Source organism: Oryctolagus cuniculus, chromosome 12 (genome assembly GCF_051225735.1).
Source record: "Oryctolagus cuniculus isolate XC-2025 breed Fujian yellow rabbit chromosome 12, ASM5122573v1, whole genome shotgun sequence".
Taxonomy (NCBI): domain Eukaryota; kingdom Metazoa; phylum Chordata; class Mammalia; order Lagomorpha; family Leporidae; genus Oryctolagus; species Oryctolagus cuniculus.
Genome location: NC_142878.1, coordinates 89,395,079 through 89,416,512, shown reverse-complemented (window position 1 = coordinate 89,416,512; position 21,434 = coordinate 89,395,079). Strand labels below are relative to the sequence as shown.

Sequence of the window (21,434 nt, the reverse complement as noted above, 5' to 3'; positions counted from 1 at the left end):
ACGTGGATGGAGTTCCAGATTCCTGGGTTGCACCTGGCCCAGCCCCAGCCATTGTGGGCATTTGGGGAGTGAACCAGCAGGTGGAAACCTCTCTCTTGGTCTTACCCTCTGTCTGTCTGTGACTCTGCCTCTCAATTAAAAGAATAAATCTTAAGAAAAAAAAAAAGAAAGCAAAAAAGGTTTATGTTATCCTGTCATTTTATAAAAAGTAAAACAGAACAAACACTCTACTGGGATCAGTCTGGCTTCATTTCTGTTGATTTCTGGAGATTCCGTGATTTTTTTCTCTAGTAATGGTTTTGCTGGAGGGTGACTTGCAGACAGGAACGTACACACACTCCGCGAAGCACAGCTGTGTCCCCAGCGTCCTGCTCCAGACGGATGTTCCCAGCTCACCCTCCCCACCTCCCCTCCTCACGGACTGCCCCTCCCCCAGCTGCTGCCATCATAGATCAGGTCTGCTAGTAAAAGACAAGTAGCACTGCTTCTGTCTAGTGCTCCCACATCAGGGCACTGTCCCATTGTATTCCCAAAGATTGTGCCCTTATAAAAAGCTGACAACACACTGTAATAAATACATTTTACATTTATTATTTATGGCAACATATGCCAGATCAAGAGATCGCTGGGAAGATGAGGGCACACAGAATTGATCACTGTCCCAGGGCATCTTAAGCAGATACAGCACTTGAAGTTGTCTCCATAGCAACAGGAGGTGGTTACAAAATTATAACAGTACAATATGTACTACTGTTAATCCTGTACAAATAATGTGTACAGTAAATGTAAAAATAGTCAATCCTGACATTGAAAGTTTCATAGATTGTTCGAAATGTCCTGGATCGCTAGATTCTTCATCTCTTCCAGCAGAGTGTAGAGGCTCTCTCCTTTTGTCTGCTGAAACTGCCTGTATTCTTCAGGGATGTTTTCTTTGCTGTTTTCCTCCACTAACTCTCTCGTGGGTGATGGGGAGCTTTTGGGAGTATGCCTTGCCTCTGGGTCCAAGTATGGTTTCTTGCTTAGTATTTCTAGTCGTAGGCTATTGGGATGATACTGTTGAGCTTGTACAGATATTTTTACCTGTCACAGGAAGAGAAGAGGTGTATCCTGAATTGCATTCTCTGTACTTCCCATTGGAAAGGACACACACACAGCATACATACTGCCTTACCGTAACATGCTCAAAAATCCGGAAAGTGACGCCTTGCCCGCTGGATGTGACACAGTCTGCCTGCTTGTGTGACCTCCAAAGTGCTCCTGGGACCCAGCCAATTTTTTCACCATTGGCCCCAAAATGGAGGACACAGCCATCTTTGGTTTTCAGATTTGCGGTTCCTTTAATCCCATACCTGAATCATTGACAGGTAAGACAGTAGTCTTAGTATGCAGATTTTACACTTACCTACACAGTGTTCCTTTTATATTGAAAGCAAAACAAGTGTTTGCCTGCACCCCATATTGGATGTGCTGGTTCGAGTCCCAGGTATTCCACTTCCCTGCTGGGGAGCAGGTGAATGACTACTGCTTAATATATCCCAAGATCCTGGCCAATTGTGGCCATTTTGGGTGGGAATGAGTGCATGGAGGACCTAGTTCGCATCCTCTTTCATATGAAAAGGAAAGTATGATCCTCATGGAGTTAGAAGGTGCACTGTTCTCCCATCTCCTCTTGCCTTTATATTTATAGTCATGAGTACAATATGTGTATCTGGAACCTCCAGAAGCAGTGGTTTAATACTTGTCTGATGTACTGTGTGTGCTCTCTGCAGCTGAGGCAGGCTTTCTTACTACCTACTGCAGCAGATGGGACATACCTTGGGATGTAGAGCTGTACAGCGGTGTCCCGGAAGGCGTAGATGATACCGTCGGCGACACAGCGCTCATCTCGGTCTGCATCTTTGTCTCTAAAGAAATGGCACTGGAAGAGTTCCGTTGCCTGCCTTTGGCACAGTTTCGCAGCCTGTAAGAAGCCACAGGCCCAGGGCCTGGTCACGGATCCCCTCCACAAGGTTACAGCAGAGAACTATTCCCACAGCCACTGCTCTCTGCTGTCCTGGGAACACCCAGTATTGTTGCCAGTGTTCTGTCTGCGCACCTCTAGACCTGGGAAGGCCATTTCCAGGAACATATCCAGGCCCCATCATGCGAAGTCTAAAAATCTACAATTCTTCTGCGAGGAGCTTCTCTAACGTTTCCTACTGTGAGGGGCTGTGCAGGAACAACCATGCGAATTTTACAGTGCATGGTCCAACAGCAGTGCTGCATCTTATTTCACGAGAAGAACGTTCGTGCAGAACCTCCGTGGTTCTGTCTGTTGTGAACCTTCCTACCTTTTGAGGACAAAGTATCCAGCACAGCTTACCAAGAGGCAATGGCTAAGAATTAAAAATCTCTTACCCTGTGTCGTTCGTTGATATGATCACACAACTCTTCGAGACATCGATCACTTAACAAATTCAACTCAGTTTTTGTTTTATCTTCTGCAATAGCTGCCATCAATAGTCGATGGACTATGATATCAGCATATCGCCTTATTGGTGAGGTAAAGTGAGTATATTTGTCTAAGCCGAGTCCTGTGAAGAGAAACGGAAGGATTGAAGATCAGATTTGCAAACAACTTGCTCCAGGCTATGGCAACACAGGACCCTTTGTCACTCACCGTAATGGTGGAACTCACGCTCCCGGCAGGAGCCTGTCGAGAAGTATAGTGCGTTGGACATGGCCAGTGTAGCCATGTTCCGCAGCAGCTTGTTGACCATCGGGTCGGAAACGTCGTACGCATTATCCAGTGAAAGCGCCAGGGCCCTGTTGGAACTGACAGAACAGAAGAGCCTGGTTTACTCCAGTCATGGACAAGGCAATGCTTTCAGAAAACCCTCATGTCCCCTCTAAGAACTTCCTCTGCCAGTAGGGAAATGTATTTCATTCACGATCACATTTGAGAAGCAGCTCCTCTCTACTACAGCAGCCTAGAGCTCCAGAAGTAAATTACACTCGAGTTACGTGTCCCTCGAGTTAAGATTGTCCCTGCTGGGGCTGGCATCCCATACAGCTGCTCTACTTCTGATCCAGCTCTCTCTGTGGCCTGGGAAAGCAGTGGAAGATGCCATCCACGAGGCAGACCCAGAGAAAGCTCTTGATCGGCTCAGCTCCAGCCATTGCCACCAACTGGGGAATGAACCAGCAGGTGGAAGACTTCTTTGCCTATGCCTCTCTGTAACTCTTCTATAAATTTTATAGAATTATTGCCCCAGCATAACACCTCCTAAGATGCACAAAGAATCCCGAGTTTAAGTAGGTCTAGGAACAGGCATTGAGGCATAACAGGCTAAGCCTCCACTTCTGATACTGGCATCCCATACGGCTTGTGATCCAGCCTGGCGCTCCTACCTTGTATCAATGTGGAACCCTCCGGCCTTGGCGCTCTGCTTGAGCTCTGAGAAGAGGTTCTGGCGTGGAGGCGGGTGCCGGCGCAGCAGGGCCTGCCTGGGGAAGCTTTCGTAGATTTTCCTGGCCACCCAGTGGTTGGCGAGTATCATACACTCTGCCACCATTCGATGGATTCTACGTTGCTGCCGGGGGACGAGGTCGAGAATGTTCTTCTCTTCATCTAACAGCACACTGATTTCAATGCCGTCCAGATCTAAGGCACCATCAAGACCTCGCTGCGCCCGGAAGTGGCTGGCTATGTCAGCCAACTTTTCAATCGCCCATGTTAGTTCCTGCAGCCTGTCTTCTTTCTCCTTTTCTTCCATGTCCTGGAATTCTTCGATGTTACCTGTGATGCTCAAGTTCCCATCTAGGAGCTCCTGAGCTGCTTCGTAGGAGAGTTGGTATGTAGAATGGATAATTGACCTTCCGTACCACACCTTCTTAATTTCGTAGGTCGTCATATCCAGTTCCCAAATGACACTCATAGCGTATCTATGAAAGCAGTAACAATGTCACTATTCATCTTTGTAGCAAGAGAACTGAACCTTAATGTGATTTGACTGAAATGACATTACTACAGGTTTCTGGTCAACTTTAGTTCAACTAGACAGAAATGAGACATATCATCCAGACATTGGTTCATTCCAAATACCCACAATAACCTCAACTGGGGCAGGCGTTAAGCCAGGAGCTAGGAAATCCCATCAGGTCTCCAGGTGGCAATGGCCATCTTCTGCTGCATTCCCAAGCTTCCTAGCAGGAACGTGGAATGGAAGTGGAGCAGCCAGGACTGGTGTTGGATGTTGATCCAAGTGCCAGGGCCAGTGCTGTGGCACAGTGGCCAGTACCATGTGGCAGTGTCAAGGATGTAGTTCCAACCCTTCTATCAAATGGGCAAAGATAAGCAGACAAGGTGTTGTTTGCAAGCCTATGGTAAATTAAGCACTCTCCTGCACTGCTGGTGAGCAAGTGCCTGGTGTGATCCCTGAAGGCAATTCGATCCTAGTCACACTGACGCATGGGCCCAACTCAGATTCCACCTCCTGAGATTCCTCCCTGTCCTTCTGAACACGCAAAATTCAGTGCAGCTTTGCTTATCACAGGAAAATGGGAAAGTACCTGAATTTCCAGTTATTAATGTGGAATTCTCACAGACACATGAACTGCTAAGTTTAAAAGGATCCTGGCCCAAGTGCTTGGGCCCCTGCCATTCACTGTCTTTCAAATAAAATAAATACAGAGAGAGAGAGAACAGAGGTGAGAGGTGAGGAGGGACAGGGAGGCTAGGGCAACAGGATCAGGCATTCAGGTCGGGTACAGACCAACACAGGGTGGCTGGGGAGGAGAACCAAGGGCTACAGTCGTAGCTCACCTATCAACACCACGCAGCAAAGAGCACAAGTTGGAGCTAAGGACGGAGGGCAGCATGTCATAGCGCCGGTCGGGCAGGTAGTATGTTGTGGCCCTGGAAGACACACAGGCAGTGAGGTGACTGTCAGCAGACATAGGCCCACGGGCTGCAGGGTCCCACAGGGAGGAGGTATCCAAAAATCACTGCCCAGAATCCATGGCTGTTTGCCTTTTTCATCAAGTGCAGCAGCCTGGGTGATGAAATGATTCCCATGTACCCACTTTGCTCTGACACTGCTGGGGGCACATTCTTCCAGGGAAGGCAAACTGACATCAATCTTGCTCATGGAAACCAAATTGGAGTGTAATGACCCCATGCGTTACATAAAATAACACATTCCTATGTGAAAACTTAGCCCATGACCCGTTTGTGGGAGACAGGAAAGGCAAGCTGGCCCAGTCACTGTTCTCTAGTTGGTGTGTGTGTGGGGCGGGTGTTCCTGGATGAAACCATCAGCAAGGCACCAACAGATTCATCTGAAAGTGGCAGGCATTCCAAGACCTGCACACGGCCTTACCTAGCCCTAGCTTCCTTATCCAGGTGAGATTTCGGCTTCACGAAGTAGGTTACATCTGCTATGTGAACGCCCAGCTCCAGGTTGCCGCTGCTCAGAGTGCGCACGGACAGCGCGTCGTCCACATCTTCACACCCTTTCGGGTCAATTGTAAAGACAAGATGTGTTTTCCTTAGATCTTTCCGATCTTGTTCTTCGTGGTCCACGCTCCAAGGCTTCTCTGCGGTGTTCACTGGCAACTCGCCCATCTGCAAGAGAGGCCACCTTCTCAGCCATTACGCCTCCTCTCACCCTCAGGGGCTCAGTTCCATTCTGCGTCTTCCTGTGCTGTGCCTCCTGCCCTGGAGACTCTGGGGGTTTGACAGGAGACCTCCCACCAGCCTTGTTAGGGGACTGGAGCCAGCAGGAGTGGCAAATCCTTGGGCCCCTGCACCCACGTGGGAGACCTGGAAAAAGTTCCTGGCTCCTGGCTTCGGATCCGCACAGCTCCAGCTGTTGTGGCTGTCTGGGGAGTGAACCATCGGATGGAAGACTTCTCTGCCTCTCTTCTCTGTGTAACTGCACCAAAGTATGGGCCTTTCTCTCCCTGTCCCTGTCTTGACCATCAGCTTGCAGTTAGTTGAGGCTAACAGGGAAGAGAGAATTCTTGTCCTGTGACCTCTAAACCCACTTTATGGAATCATTCTGTAAGAGCTGCCAAACAAGTCAACAAAATACTACTGTAAAACATGAAAATTTAAACGACATAAAGCAGTCTCAAATATTTGACAATTATAGCTCTGGATCAGCCAAAAACTCATACCCCTAATGGCAGTGCAAGCTGGGAAACAGTCTGCCAACAAGTAACAAAGCTACTTCAACATTCTATGCCCTTTGACTTGGAAAAGGTAATCCTTACCGTGAGATTACCAAGGGAAGGATTGACCAAATTAACGTATAATGTTGCTATAAATGAGAAGTAGCATTCTATACTGAATAGAAATAACAGGCAAATAGCCAAATGGCTGAGCATGCAGGGGCACAAATACAGTAATTTACCATCAACTTTTAAAACCAAGTAGGTTTCTTTTGCTTAATTATTACACATTGGCAGAGCCTATCAGTGAATAGCACATTCAAGAGAATAGCTTATTATCTGTTTCTAATGATGTGAAAGTGATGGAAAAGCCAATGTGTTGTGTTTGTGGGCTTTCTGTTTTCTGTAAAGTTTAAGAAAGCTTCATAATGAGCATTGCTTTCAGACCTAAGGCTCAGACATGCATCCTGTTGCTGGGGTTGAATGATGGGTAGATGGGGCTCTGCTGGGGATACAACCAGCTATCCTCGAATTGCCAGGTGGACCTATCCTGACCGTGAGACACTGACCTGCCACTTTGAAACATAGTTGTAGGACATACAGATTTGAGAGCTACACTTCAAACTGACTTGGGTCTGATCGAGGGTTATCTGTGGCTTCACAGTGGGTCGCTGTGTGCATAACGTGTCTGTCGTTAGACCAAAGGCCTCCGGGAATCTGACCTGGGCTTCAGAGAAGGGCCGCTCGGAAATGTCATGTTCCATGAGCAGAGACTTCATTTCCCCTTCCAGGTCTCCGCCTGTTCCCAGGGTTCCTACGACGTGTCCGTCTGGATACCTCGAATCCGTGTCCCAGGAATCAATATGTATAATTGCTCTGCAAAACTGCAGGAGAAGGTACATAAATTATTAGCCTCGCATCCAGGGTTCCGTGGGTTATTAAAAGCATTAGCTAACGAGAGATCAGAGACAGTTCTATAGAGGGTGGCCAGTCTGCAGGGTGGTGTGTTGCTGGCGAGTTTGACTTGCCAGATGGTATGGTGCACACTTGCAGCACAAGCTGTGAACACAATGGTGCAGGGTTCAGGGAAAGTTCTAGAACCTAGGTCTCAGATTGTAGGAGGTATTTCGAAGTTTTAAGGTCCTTTTGGGTGGGGGCATCAGTGTCAACAGGACCCTCACTGTCTAGCAGTTTCAGCAAGCCATTGAAACAGGCCTCTGGGAGCCTGTAACAGGGCTTAAGGTGTACAAGAGACAATGACCAGGCTAGTGGGCTGCATAGCTGGAGGCAGGTGATGCTGGACAGTGCCTAGTCTTGTCTTCCCTCCCACCTATATTCCTTCACAGATAATCGATTCTCTGAAGAGCTTCCACATCATCCCTACAAGGCACAGGGCTTGTATTTCTACCTTGCTTGCTGGAAGAAAGCTAGTTAGTGTTGGCAAGGTACAGCTGTTGGAAGCTTCTCCATTGGTCAGAATAATGTGTTTTCTCTCTGGCTGTCCTACAGAGTGCTTTCTAGGACACTCAAGCCTTCATTTATTAGCCTTAGACTACTTAATAGATGGTACCTATATATTTAGAATTTAACCAACAGTACCTTGGAGTGCCAGATGCCATCCATAATTTATGAGCAAAGGAATTAACAATGCTTTCTGGCACTGATCAAGAAGCTGGCAAAGACAGAAGCAGGGCAGCCATGGTGCAGTGTCCTTTACCTGATATTTTTCAGCTTGCTTCCTGCTGATTCGAATTCTGGGGATCCTATAATCCCATGGCACAGCAAGGTATTTCTTTGTTTTTCTGCTGTAATATAGTATGTCTTCCTTTGATGGGAATGTTACTATGTAATCCCGCTTATGTTTCTGAGTAATGCCCACCACATGTCCTGTGGAAAACAAATCACAAGGGTTAGCCATCTAGCTGCCATCTAACTGTCCCTGTCCCATTTTTCCAAGCACTTTCACTTAATTCAAGGGAATCTGAAGATTTGCCTTCTTAGCAATTTTAAAGATGTAGATGCCCGATTTTTTTTACATGGATAATTTTGGTAGTTTTCTATGGGTTCGGAGGTGACATTTGGAATCCAGTGGTCCTGCTTTTTCCTTTACCATTACCTCACTGATTTCGGGTTTCAGTATCTTGGAAATGTCAAATCATTTTCACCCTTTTTTTATTGAAGAAATAAACTTGTTGCGGCCAGCACTGTGGTATAGCTGGGTGAAGCCATAGCCTGCCAAGCAGGCATCCCACGGTTGCCTGTTCATGCCCTGGCTGCCGATTCAGCTCCCTGCTAACGGCCCAGGAAAAGCAGCAGAGGATGACCCACGTGCAACCCCTGTAGGAGACCTTGATGGAGTTCTTGGCATAGAACTATCACTTTTCATTTCAAAATAATTAAACTATTTAAATATGCTTATAGAGAGGCAGAGAGAATGAGTTCACATCCATCTGTTAGTTCACTCCTAAATACCCACAAGGCTAGGGACAGCAAGGAGCCAGAATCTCACTCCAGGTCTCCTATGCGGGTGACAGGAACCTGACCTGGGCCATCACCACTGCCTCCCAAGTATTAGAAGGAAGCTGGAATCTGAGCCTATATTGAACCCAGGTATTTCGATGTGGTATGCAAAAGGGCTGGAGGTGGCAGCTGCTTTGAATAACGAACAGAGCACAGGCTGGAATGCAATGAGAACTTGTTTGGGGAAAGTGGTAACCATGTGTCCCATGCCGTTTACCTCCTCGATGCAGCCATTCTACAATATGTACATACATCACAATTTGTCTGCCACTTTAAATAAAATTCCTTATTCTTGGATTGCTAATGAGAAAGAAATACCCAATTCTGTACAAAGGTTGGATGCCAGGGTGGCATCGCTGGCTCACCTGTGGGCACATATTCACTGTAGCCCTCGTGATCCGCGCCCATTCTCCTTTTCCAGAGTGATTCAGGGAACATTTTCACTGCTACCCGGTCTCCGTGGAGCGCGCGGTTCCGGGGATTTATCCCATCGATTAAGATTTCATAATCTAGTGTTTGGGGCAGCAGAGAAATCGTGATGTCAAGGGGGCTTCCACTCCAGGGAGGCTGAGTCCCCCTGTTCACCCCCTCACCCTTTGAAGGCAGAGCCACACTTCTGTGCTTCTGCAGGATGGGGCTGGAGGCCTTCTGCTCTCCTCGGGGCCACTTCCTGCCCCTCTCCTGCCCCTCTTCCCACCCATTTCATGCTCCTTGCACTATCCAGGCTTTTCCCTTTCTCCACCCATAGGTCATTATGAACTAAGAACTATACTCCATCTCAGTACAACTTATTTACCTTTTTGTCTCCCCCCATTTGGATTCCTTTCGAAACCTGGGGGAGCTGACAGAACAGAGGCAGGACAGAGCAATGTTTTTAAACCACAGCCACAGAGCCTTGGATCCAAGCTCAGCTTACTAGTTCTGAGACCTTAAGTAGAAATGTAGGGAACCCCTCTCCACACACCCCCCCACTGGGTACCATGAGATTGGGGTGTCATAGTTACACCTTTGCTTCCTTGTTGTTGTGTGCTATCAAGTCAGGTGGAAATGTACGTAAGGCTTATATACTGTACCTTCTTCACTCTGATCGGTGTCCTGCACGCGGACAAATGCTTCCATTTTTGTGTGTTTATTAACATACAATATTCCCTAAAACCGGAAAAAAAATCAATGTGGTAAACAGTTTTTCTGCCTATTTTCCTTCCAAATGCTAACACCTATCCACGTGGTCAGGAGCCCCGAACAAATCTTCTCTCAAAACCAGTGACGTGAGACATTTACAAAACTGCTCCTGCTCTGGTCTCAGGGGAGGCTCAGGACACAACACAACGAACGGCATCTTTCCAGAGTGGCCACCAACTGGACAGCCAACACCTAGAGGGACAAGGGCCCAAGGCTGCAAGCACGTCCACTGTCCTGTCTTGCCTGTTCCCATCTGGTTTGCAGCCTCAGACAGGAGGGGAAGGAAACACACAGCTGTTGCTTCTTCATGCAGCCCTCACCTCCACGTAGCGGCCAGATTTTAGTCCAGCCTCTAAGATGTCCGGGGGGAGATATTTGTTGTAATTAATTCCTGAGGCTTCCAAGCTCTCCAGTTTTTCTTCATATAGGGCCTCATCAATGAAGTCACATGAGTTGTGGGCAGCCTCCAGATCCGAATAGAACTTATTTAGATATTCCTGTGTTGTACAAAGGCATGGAGAAACAGGATCAGAACAGAACTGTGCGGTAGCACTATCCAATTCCCGGCTGGCACTGCTGTCTGCAGGGTGAGGAATGAAAGCCGTCCCCTCCTGCGCCTCATGCTGCCACTGAGTGGTTTTCTCCCTTCCTGTTAAAGACAGACTCAGAGGAAGCCCAGGGCGGCGGCGTTAGGGACCAGGACTTAGAACCTTGAAATCTTTCCGATTGCACTTTGTATGGACCTCATGGCTACACATAATGGCCTACAGAAGGCAGAGGCAAAAGCTCCTCTTCATATGCTGTTTTAAAAATTATTTGAGGGGCCGGCGCCGTGGCTCACTTGGTTAATCCTCTGCTTGCAGCGCCAGCATCCCATATGGGTGCCAGGTTCTAGTCCCGGTTGCTCCTCTTCCAGTCCAGCTCTCTGCTGTGACCTGGGAGAGCAGTGGAGGATGGCCCAAGTGATTGGGCACTGCACCCACATGGGAGACCAGGAGGAAGAACTGGGCTCCTGGCTTCAGATCGGTGCAGCGCAGGCCATAGCGGCCATTTGGGGGGTGAACCAATGGAAGGAAGACCTGTCTCCCTCTAACTCCACCTGTCTAATATTTGAAAGCCAGAGTGACAGGAGCACACAGATCTTGCATCCTCTGCTTCACTTCCCAAATGACCACAGCCAGGGCGGAGCCAGGCTGAATCCAAGAGCCTCGAACCACCATGTGGATCTGCCTTGTGAGCAGCCATCACTCGTTGCTTGCCAGGGGCATTTTCAAGAGCAGCCATGCATTTCCATGTGGGATGCCAGCCCTGCAAGTGGTGGCTTAATCCTCCTATGGAGTCTTAGCTCACGTCTGTGTTGAAATTGAAAAGCAAATAGGTTGTCCTCAGTGTCAGCATTTCTCCCATTCATTCCGGATCCTGTGTTAACTGCTGTTCTTCCCTTGGTCCTTTCAGAAGTTTTGTCTATGCTCACTTCAGTGCCTCCATGCTATGGTCACTGGCCACTTATCAGCACCAAACTTGTCATTATGGGCCACCTTGTCTCAGTGCTTCTCCATCTAACTTCAAGTCTCCAAAGATTCTGGCCTTCCCTTTCATCTAAACTCAAATCTTTTCTTCTGCTATCACTCACCTTGAGGGGGGGCACAATTTGAGATGCTACACACAATGAGAAGTAGAAGTGTTCTATACTGCTGGACTACAAAGAAAAGTAATTCTCTCAAAAAGCAAAGAAATGTAATTTTTACGACTGTCCTTTGCAAGGACAAGACATGATATATTGCAACAGAAAAAAAACCAATGACACTGCTATTAATATCTAGCACCCCTGGAATTCTCTGGCATGCCAGAACATTTCTTTATAGCAAGGCTACAAAAATCCCATTGGCAAATCTTTAGTAATACATGCACCTGGGAACCCTTATAGAATCTACAATTCAGAGTCCAGCTAGGGTTTCTGTAAATCCAGTGATCAGAGAGTCATCAAGTTTTTGCCTAGCAGGATGCGCCAATGTGGCAGACAAAGACAGCACACATGGACCGAGATTAGAAGCAGCCATCCTGTTCCCTAAAAAGGCATCCAAGGCATTCTAGTCCTGGTCGGGGCACCGGATTCTGTCCCGGTTGCCCCTCTTCCATTCCAGCTCTCTCCTGTGGCCCGGGAGTGCAGTGGAGGATGGCCCAAGTGCTTGGGCCCTGCACCCCATGGGAGACCAGGAGAAGCACCTGGCTCCTGGCTTTGGATCATTGCGATGCAGCCATTGGAGGGTGAACCAACGGCAAAAAGGAAGACCTTTTCTCTCTATCCACTCTGCCTGTGGGGAAAAAAAAAGCACCCAAGGCAGAGGGTGAACAGTGTTGCTACAACAACCCTCAAGACTGTCAGTGGTAATGCCACCCCCGTCTGCACCCGGGCCAAGCTGATCTGACAGCTTTCAATTCACATCTCAATCGCCTTCTGCAATGCATGCAGAAATTGGGGGTGGGCTCATATCCAGGCACAGCATGCCAAGCCGCTGCCTGCAATGCCAGGCAATGTGTAGGTTCGAGACCTTGCTTCTTGGCTTCCAATCCTGCTCCCTGTTCATGTACCTGGGAAGGCAATGAAACATGGTCCAAGTGCTTGGGCCCCTGCCACTCATGTGGGAAACCCAGATGGAGTTCCAGGCTCCTGGCTTTGACCTTGCCCAGCTCCAGCCATTTACCTATTTGAGGAGTGAACCAGTGGACAGAAGATCTTTGTCTCTGCCATTTGAAGAATACACATATAGCATGGCTGAGCATAGATAAATGTTGGACATATTACCCTTAGTGCAAGCCAGGTTCAACTATTGTTGGATCATCACTAAGAACATTGCCAATATTTTTTTGACAGGCAGAGACAGAGAAAGGTCTTTTTCCATTGGTTCACTCCCAAGTGGCTGCTATGGCTGGCGCATTGCCTCCTGCGTGCTGCAAGGAGCCAGGTGCTTCCTCCTGGTCTCCCATGTGGGTGCAGGGCCCAAAGACCCGGGCCATCCTCCACTGCCCTTCTGGGCCAGTGCAGAGAGCTGAACTGGAAGAGGAGCAACCAGGACAGAATCCAGCACCCCAACCGGGACTAGAACCCGGGGTGCCGGTGCCGCAGGCGAAGGATTAGGCTAATGAGCCCCGGCGGTGGCCAAAGCATTGCCAATATTATACAGACTGTCAATCATTGTCATTACTAATACTGTAATGGTGATTCATATTGGCATCCTGCCAACAGGGGCATATTGAGCTGGTCTTGAATGCTGTGAGCCTTCCAGACAGAGTTCACCTGAATATTTTCAGGTGAAGATTAGCTGGGTAGCAAGATAGACATGGAACTTCTTAAAGCTCTACTTTTTCTGTGTTGCCAAAGGGATCTAGACCCGAGGAGCCACATTGAACACAGCAATGTATACCACAGCTGGAAATACCTTGAATGTCATGACATATACTCCTTTGCTCTTCACTTTGTATCTCTTAGTGGAATCTTCATCGGCCACTATGATGATGGGTATCTTCTCCCCGCAGTGCTTATAATACCATAAAGCCGCGGCGTAGATAATCCTGGAACAAAGCACAGGTGAGCCCTCACACTGCCAGAATTTCACCAATCTGCCATCCTCTGGTCTATTCAGACCATTTGTGCATTCATTCATCCCAAAAAGCTTTGAGCTTCTAATATTGATAAGCCCCGAGAGACACAAAGAGGAATCAGAATTTGCATTTCTTCCTTGAGACACTCTTTTCTGCCATATTTTAGCACCTTTTAACTAGAGGGCTCGCATACAGCACCCCACACGATGCCTTGGGAGGCCTACAAGATTTACAAGTTAATCTTTGGCTAAATAGACAAGGCTGCAAGCAACTGATCCAATAGACCATGATCCAATAGAGTCTGAAACTGAACCGTAGAAAATGCCCAGAAATCAGCTGCAAAGTACTTGAACACAGTTCTCAGACCCAGGCTGCGCTTCCAAGACTGGGTTGTAAGCACAAGAGTGCCCAACGTGGATAAGTGTGGGCAGCCACAGGTAGTCACTCCCTTTGTTTACACTTAAACATATGAATGGAGACTTCTTGGGCACAGACAATTGGGCTAGGGAGATTCCGGGAAGAGGCAGGAAGAACCTAAACCTTTCACAAGAGATGATACAGATAATCAGTCACATCTGTAACCTGCATTTATCACCTCAGTGTTTTATTGTACCCTTGTAATCAATAATTAAGAACCTTATTGGGAACTCTTTGTAACCTTAAGAGCCTTTTTGATATGTAAATCTTTTGTGTGGGGAGCAATCCGGACTAGACTAAGTTACTCGAATTAGGACTTATTCTATGCATCTGCTCTCCCACAATATGGCGCTGGGAGAGAAGTAAACAGCTTCCGCACAGCTGCCTCCAGTTCAACTAATAAACTGTAGGACTTGCTCCTGATTGGAGAGCAGCGTACTCGGCGTGTGGGCAGCCGAGTTAGGATTGGCGGAGGAGGACTATAAAGGAGGAGAGAGACGGCATGCACCGGGAACATCTATGGGGAACATCTAAGGGAACCCGTGCAGCCCCCCAGAAAGCCGGCCGGCGGTGTGCCGCTCCCCTGCAGAAGTGGGGAATGTGGCCAGGGGGAACTGCCCTTCCACGGAGGTGGAAGGGATAGTAGCCAACCCGGGAAGAACCAGCAGCAAACCCGGGGAGGGCCGAGCAGACAGAAAGAACAGCGCAGGGTCCTGTGTTGCTCCTCCACGAAGAGGGGGAGCGACACTTTTGTGCTCCTTCTTGTAAACAACTGGTCATGTTTAAATACTACTGGATTCATTCAATAAACGAGCCTTGATCAGGACTTGTCTTGGCTCCATTCTTTGCGTCCTTGTCCCCGCATTCCCACTCTGTTTCAGGAAAACCCAGTTCATTGTGCCGCAGGCCGGCACAGATAAGCACTTCAGTGGTCCTCAGGGGTCCCTGTTGATGCTTTTTCCTTTCAGGTCTTGTCCCCTGAGAAAACTTGGGGCTGCAGTAGCACCCAGTATATACCCATTCCTAGGTGCCTTTGCAGAACTGACGTGTTTAAGAACTATAGCACATCAGTCGTACAAGGAAAAGATGACCTTGATGTTCTATACGGTACGGGTTTTTTTGGTGTCCTAGCACCTGTACCCTGGGCTCACCTCGATGAGGGGCCGCTAGAGTCCACACAGCTCAGGAATGTCCCAGCTTTTGGGTGCAGCGAACCCAATGCCTCTGCACCTGGGATGACTTCTGAGGCACATACTGCATGGCATCTCAGAGGCCACTCTGCAGTGGCAGCTGGCCCTCATGTCACTCCATCAGCTGGCCATCGTGTCCTAGCGCCATCTCTGGGTATAGCTCCCACCCAGGCACTGCATATCTAAGCACTTGCACTGGGCTCTGCTGCTTAGGATGGATCTAAATGAAGCCACCACACTTTCTCCAAGAGCTTTCAGAATTTTAATCTAGCAGTTTTCAGTGGGTCTAGCTAGGACTTTGGAACAACTCAATGAGCAACAAATGAGCAGATTATCTTATTAGCTTAAAAGCAGGGCCCCTTGTCCCCACACCCATGCCCCAAACATTGCATTTTGCCTTCTAGATCACCAGCATAATCCTGCAGTTAGGGTCTGGGGCAAACTCCCGCTGGCTACCTAGATCTTCCTCATTTCGATTTCTAGAATATTTCAATTACATATTCAAATGACATATCTAAAATACCAACATAATGCGCATTTTGGTATCACGGTTCCCCTAAAAAACTCCTGGTCTGTTTTACATACCATTGAGATCAACTTCCAATGAGGCAGCAAGAGATGCCCACATGAAAACCCACAGCAGATGACCATACCTTTTCTCCCAATCTTTCTTCAACGTTTGCTTTTCCCGAGCGTGGTAGCATGAAACATGGTACTCATTTGCGAAGAGCACGCATTCATGGCTCGGGTCCTTGAGGAGGCTCCGCAGCTTGTTATAGTACCTGTGACGTGGGGGAGACGAGTCAGCGCACAGCAGGCACGCATCTCCATCTCCGGCTGGGGCTTGCTAACCCAAGCCGAGCTTTTGTATGATTTTTTTTTTTTTTGACAGGCAGAGTGGACAGTGAGAGAGAGAGAGACAGAGAGAAAGGTCTTCCTTTGCCGTTGGTTCACCCTCCAATGGCCGCCGCGGCCGGCGCGCTGCAGCCGGCGCACCGCGCTGATCCGGTGGCAGGAGCCAGGAGCCAGGTGCTTTTCCTGGTCTCCCATGGGGTGCAGGGCCCAAGCACCTGGGCCATCCTCCACTGCACTCCCTGGCCACAGCAGAGGGCTGGCCTGGAAGAGGGGCAACCGGGACAGAATCCGGCGCCCCGACCGGGACTAGAACCCGGTGTGCCGGCGCCGCTAGGCGGAGGATTAGCCTAGTGAGCCGCGGCGCCGGCCTTTGTATGATTTTTCTGCCCAGCTCCACCTGTCCCTTCCAGCAGAGTACAGTACTTTTTGTACCTTGGGAAGCATTAACATTTTACTTCTTGCTGGCAGCCCTAGGAAAGGCAAGATAATCCCAGCCACACTAGCCTGTGCCATAAATCAATGATAAAGTCTCACAGGGCCAGTTTCTAAGAAGGTGCTTTGTAATAGTTAAGGTTATATAAAATCACAGAAAACATTTGCCTATTTTAAAGGGATCAAGGTACATGTCCATATTGGAGAGCTGCTTCAAGACCCGGCTGTTCTGCCCCAATCCAGTTCCCTGCTTACGCTGCTTGGGAGGAAGCCAAGTGATGGCCCAAGTCCCTGGGTGCCTTCCACCCCTGTGGGAGACATGGAGCTCCAGCTGTCACTCTTTCAAATAAATTAATTTTAGTACAGAGCAGGTGAGGGCAGTTAGTGCTTAGTGGGTACCCTGACATCTTCAGATCCCAGCCATACAGCTTCCCGTTAGACCCCAGAAGAGATCTACTAGTTTACTCCCTAAATCACAATGGCCAGCCCTCGCTCAGGCCAAAGAAGCTGCAGCTGGATCTCCCACCTGGGTGCAGGGGCCCACTCCTGCAGCCTCCCAGGGCTCAAACCAGCAGGAAGCCAGACTGATCCGTGAGAACATCCCAAGCACCAAACACCTGCCCCAACCTTGCTCCTTTCATCTAATCCCAGGAAGTCAACAGGTTTGTGGTAAGAGGGACTAAGACTGCGTGCCCTAAGGCCTCGGAACAGCTCAAAAAGTGCTTACTACATGGAAAGCCCAGGGTGTCACCTGGAAGCCTCTTTCCTAACTGCTCCTCCCTTGTTTTCACATTTAGTATATGTGAGACAGGACTAAGCAGTGGAAAAACCAATCCTTTTTCATCAAGTTCACTCATTTCGAAATGTTCAAGAGAAAAGACATTTAAATACCCATGCTTCGCCTTTGAATGTCACAGGAATTGGTTTGGAAAGCAATCCTTAATATTAAAAATATTTTAGAAAACAGGTTGAAAAGGCTCGCAGTGTGTTAGCAATGGGAATATAACAGCAAATTGATTTTAGTAGCAGAAATATGACGCCTGGAGCAGCATTTAAACCTGGATATGAAAAAATATATCTTTGTGTCTGAATAAAATAAACTTCACACTCATTTTAAAATATTCAATCTGGAAAAGCCTGTAAACAATCCAGCTAATGCATATTTTTTAAAAAAAAACTGACCATTATCTTAAGGATAATTTATCATTTTCACACAAATAAACACCTCACTTTTTACCACCAAGATCTGAAAAGAAAATTCCAAAATTTCTGCTTATTTAATAACTCGGGGTATTAAGAGGTTGGATATGCCGTTAGCATGCCACGGCTGTACGCCTCAAATCAAAGCATAGACACTTTCCCCAGTGGTTAGCTGTTTTAAAAAATAAGTTTAGGGGCCAGCTCTGTGGCGCAGCAGGTTAACTCCCTGGCCTGAAGCACTGGTATCCCATATGGGATGCTGGTTGAGTCTCAAATCTTTTCTGTGGAGCTGGGGGATGGTGATCAATACAAACATACCTCCACCCTCTTTTCGAATGTAGAGCGTCAGTCACAGTTTGCAGCCAAATCACGCCCTTCAATTCCGGCATTTCCAAGATTTCAAAGTAATCGAAAACTGAGCTGTCTGGCACCATGTAATGGGTCACCTCTGCAGGTAAGAGTTTGCCCACTGAAACACAAAACAGAAGAGATCAGAGAACATTTAACCCTAGGTCATCCACAGGGGCAAAACAACTTCCGGGCACTTTGTACATAACGACAGGCCCGGGGTTCAGCCAAACTGGGCAGCTTCATCGTGTTTCGAAGCTGCGAGAAATGTGGGCTCCGCAGGGTGGGTGGCGTGTACGCTTCTGCGCGTTAACCACCTGCGGACGCCCCGCAAGGTCAGGGCCAGCTTCTGGAGGGAAGCCCAGGGCCGGCTGCCTAGAAACGACGCCCGGTGCAAGCCGCGTGCAGTGCAGGGCTGTCCACCCTGCCCCGGAGCTGCATGGAGGAGCCCCCTGGCTGCGCTCCCCGTGCCCCTGCGGGGAGGGGACCCGGCCATCACTGGAGAACCCCAGAGGGCAAGGTCTGGCGCGCACAGCTCCACACCAGCTTCGCCCCGCTACCCCCACCACGCCAGCCCGGTTCGCGAGCCCGGCCGTGAAGCGGGTTCTCCCCCACAGCCAGGTGGGCGGCGTCAGCGCTGTGGAGCGGGCAGGCCGCGCGCCGCCTCTGCCTCTGCGTGGGGCTGGCCGCCCCGGCCCTTCCCGCCGCAGGATCGCGCCGCCCTGCGCACGGGAAGAGGCAGGCTGCGGGGGCCCTCGGGCCGCTCGAGCGAGCGCCAGGCTCTCCCTCCGGGGTTTCCACGAGGCAGCGCGGAGTCGTCAGGGAGCTCCGTGCGAGGAGCGCCCCGGCGCCCGCGGGCCTGGGCCTCTCTCGCCTCGGTGCCGCGGCCGGGGCCTCGCGCTCCGCCTCCCGGCCCTGCCTGGCGCGCCCGGCGCCTCTCGCCCCGCGCCGCCCGCCGCCCGCCCGGCCCTCGGCGAGCGCCTCTGACCGTTGCAGCAGTACTCGGGCTGGGAGCACAGCGCGCTGTTACAGGGCACGCAGGGCCGCAGGTAGTGTTCTCTCACGACCCGCAGCGGACAGCGGTAGACGGCGTTCACCGTGATCACTCGCTCCGTCTTCTCCAGCATGTTTCCCTCGCCCGTTCTCCAGTAACCCGACGAGCTGGGCGAGCAGGCGGAGACGAGGCCGAGGTTTGAGGCCCGCCCCTCGGCCAGGGCGCCGGACACCGAACCCGCCGTAGCGGCCTCCTCTTCGGAGTGGATGAGACGAGGCCATCTTCCAGCATCTGTGTCGCTCATCTTGCTGCTGCTGTGGGGTCTTGGAGCTCAGGAAAGAAGGTTGTCCAAAAGTGATGGGGTAAGGTGGAGGGCAGCGCGTTTATAAACTCTTGGGTTGAAAGGTTTAGGGCGACCAGATGGGATTATCCCGCCTTTGGGACTATCGCACCCATGGGTGTGGATCAGGCTGCTAAGAATGCTGAGTTTCGGTGAATAAGTCAGCAACCCTCCCAGCCCACCGATGCCCCCTTAAAAAAGGCAGTCTCTATTCTGACTTGCATGTGTCTTTTATACTGGCAGAAATTCAAACCATGTGGGTAAAATGAGTAGCAATCCTGAATTTGGAGGTGCCGTTGGGCCCTAATTAAACAGCCCCTGGCCAAGTAATGCTTAGAACTGCCAGGGGCGGGCACCTGGGGGCATGTTTCCAATCTGATAACTTCAGCCCCTCCTGAGCTGACACACCCTTGGTGGAGAGGGGGCCCACCAGTTTGCCTCCAGGCACTTAACCACAGCCTTGGAAAAGCAGCACAGGCCTGCATGGGTCCCTTTTGAACTCACTCCAGGTCAAAGGCGTGGGGCGTCACTATGACCATTTTATAGACTATGATGGGGGTGAAGGCCAGGGCTCCCCGGTTATTAGCTGGGGCGGTCACCAGTGAATCAGGACAGGTCTACAGGTGATGGCCATGTTGTTCACAGAGGAATGAAACAGAGGCGCTTCACCTGGGGAGGTGATTAGAGGGTACCCGGTGAAGGTGCGTGAAGGCAGCTCAACCAAGGGGCTGGAGCACGTGGCCCCCTCCCCCACCCCGATGCTGCAGTGGGCAGGCCTAGGGGTGCCCGCTCACCCACTCACTCACTCCGGGTAGCAAGCTACTCTGCAAGTGTCAGAGGGTGTGGACAAGATCCAACATGGAGCTGCATCAAAGAGGCAGACAGCGCAGAGCCGGCCAGCAGGCCACAGCACTGAAAAGCCCAGAAGGCAACCGCCACTGCCAGAGGCCCCTTCTCCCTCAGGAGGTCCACGCTAGGGACCCCAGAGGGCGGGATGTAGCCACAGTTGTCCCTATATAAAAATGCTTCTGGATTCACGGGAAGCCTGTGCTTGGGCTGTTTGTGGGTGTAGCTGGCAGCTCCTCGCTTTTGGGTAATGGCGTCTGGTTGGTGGCCGCGGCCTCTGGACTGGGATGTACCGTGCTCCCAGTGAAGGCAGGGGAGCTGAGCCCAAGCCATGGCCAGTACAGTGGTAGCGGGCGGATTGACCATTGCTGCTGCAGGATTTGCAGGCTATTATGTGTTACAAGCTATGAAGCATATGGAGCAAGTTTTTCAAAGTCTACCAACATCTGCCTTCAGTGGCGGTGATTACAGAGGTGGATTTGAACCCAAAATGAGAAGCATTAATACCAGGTGTAGGCCCTACTGCCAATAAAGGACAAATAAGAGATGCACATCGACAAATTATGCTTTTAAATCACCCAGACAAGGAGGATCTCCTAAAATAGCCAAAATCAGTGAAGCTAAAGATTTACTAGAAGGTCAAGCTAAAAAATGAAGTAACTATATGAATTTTCAGTTCATGTTAGCATGTGTATATGAGTACCAACTTTTTATAATAAAATACCTCAGGTACAGTTTTTAAAAATGATTTAGAACAAACTAAAAAAAAAATGCTTCTGACAGCTCCCTGCTAAAACAGCAGAGGATGGCCTGAGTTCTTGGGCCCCTGCACCCACGTGGGAGACCTCGAAGAAGCTCCTGGCTCCTGGCTTCGGATCGGCGGAGCTCTGGCCAGCCATTGAGGCCATCAGGGGAGTGAACCAGCAGATGGAAGACCTCTCTTTCTGTAACTCTGCCTTTCATATAAAATATATAAAATAAATGTTTCTGACAGGGCGTGTGTTTGGAGCAGAGGTTGTCACTTGGGACTCCTGTGTCCCATATGGGAGAGCCTGGGATTGAGTGTCACTTCTGCTGCCAGTCTGCTTCCTGCTAATGTGCACCCTGGAGGCAGCAGGTGACGGCTCAGTTATCTGGGTTCCATGTGAGAGATTTGGATGGAGTTCCTGGCTGTGGCTCCTGGCTTTAGCCTGGCCCAGCTCTGGAGGTTGTGGGCATTTGGAGCATGAGCCCTTGGATAGAAGTTTCTCTCTCTGTGTCTCTCAGGTAGCTAGGTAGACATTGGCCTATGTGTGTAAGAGGGGCCAAAGAAAATGGGAATTTATTTTTTGTGGAGTTGAATGAAGGAAGAAAT

General features: G+C 49.7%; 1 protein-coding gene and 1 pseudogene across 1 annotated transcript; one reads left to right on the top strand and one right to left on the bottom strand.

Moving 5' to 3' along the window:
- Positions 1-566: 566 nt before the first annotated feature.
- Positions 567-19,433, bottom strand: DIS3L (DIS3 like exosome 3'-5' exoribonuclease). The gene is made up of 17 exons (XM_002718183.6): positions 18,889-19,433; positions 17,871-18,021; positions 15,719-15,847; positions 13,296-13,428; positions 10,176-10,352; positions 9,747-9,822; positions 9,039-9,182; positions 7,871-8,040; positions 6,876-7,037; positions 5,361-5,605; positions 4,805-4,897; positions 3,391-3,924; positions 2,660-2,814; positions 2,398-2,573; positions 1,815-1,960; positions 1,172-1,349; positions 567-1,080 (listed from the first exon to the last, which is right to left on the bottom strand). Exons 1-17 carry the CDS (start codon positions 19,196-19,198, stop codon positions 817-819), a joined length of 3,243 nt encoding a protein of 1,080 aa, XP_002718229.5. The 5' UTR covers positions 19,199-19,433; the 3' UTR covers positions 567-816.
- An 844-nt stretch (positions 19,434-20,277) lies between these two features.
- Positions 20,278-20,880, top strand: LOC138844707 (mitochondrial import inner membrane translocase subunit TIM14 pseudogene; annotated as a pseudogene).
- The last annotated feature ends 554 nt before the right edge of the window (positions 20,881-21,434 follow it).

Bases quoted from the DNA above. Each gene is read 5' to 3' on its own strand.
- DIS3L (XM_002718183.6), bottom strand. From the start codon at position 19,198: ATGAGCGACACAGATGCTGGAAGATGGCCTCGTCTCATCCACTCCGAA. The intron at 4,898-5,360 runs GTAAGGCCGTGT...TGTGTCTTCCAG, and splicing joins GATAAGGAAGCTAGGGCTAG to GGCCACAACATACTACCTGC. The intron at 1,081-1,171 runs GTAAGGCAGTAT...TTCCTGTGACAG, and splicing joins GGATTTTTGAGCATGTTACG to GTAAAAATATCTGTACAAGC.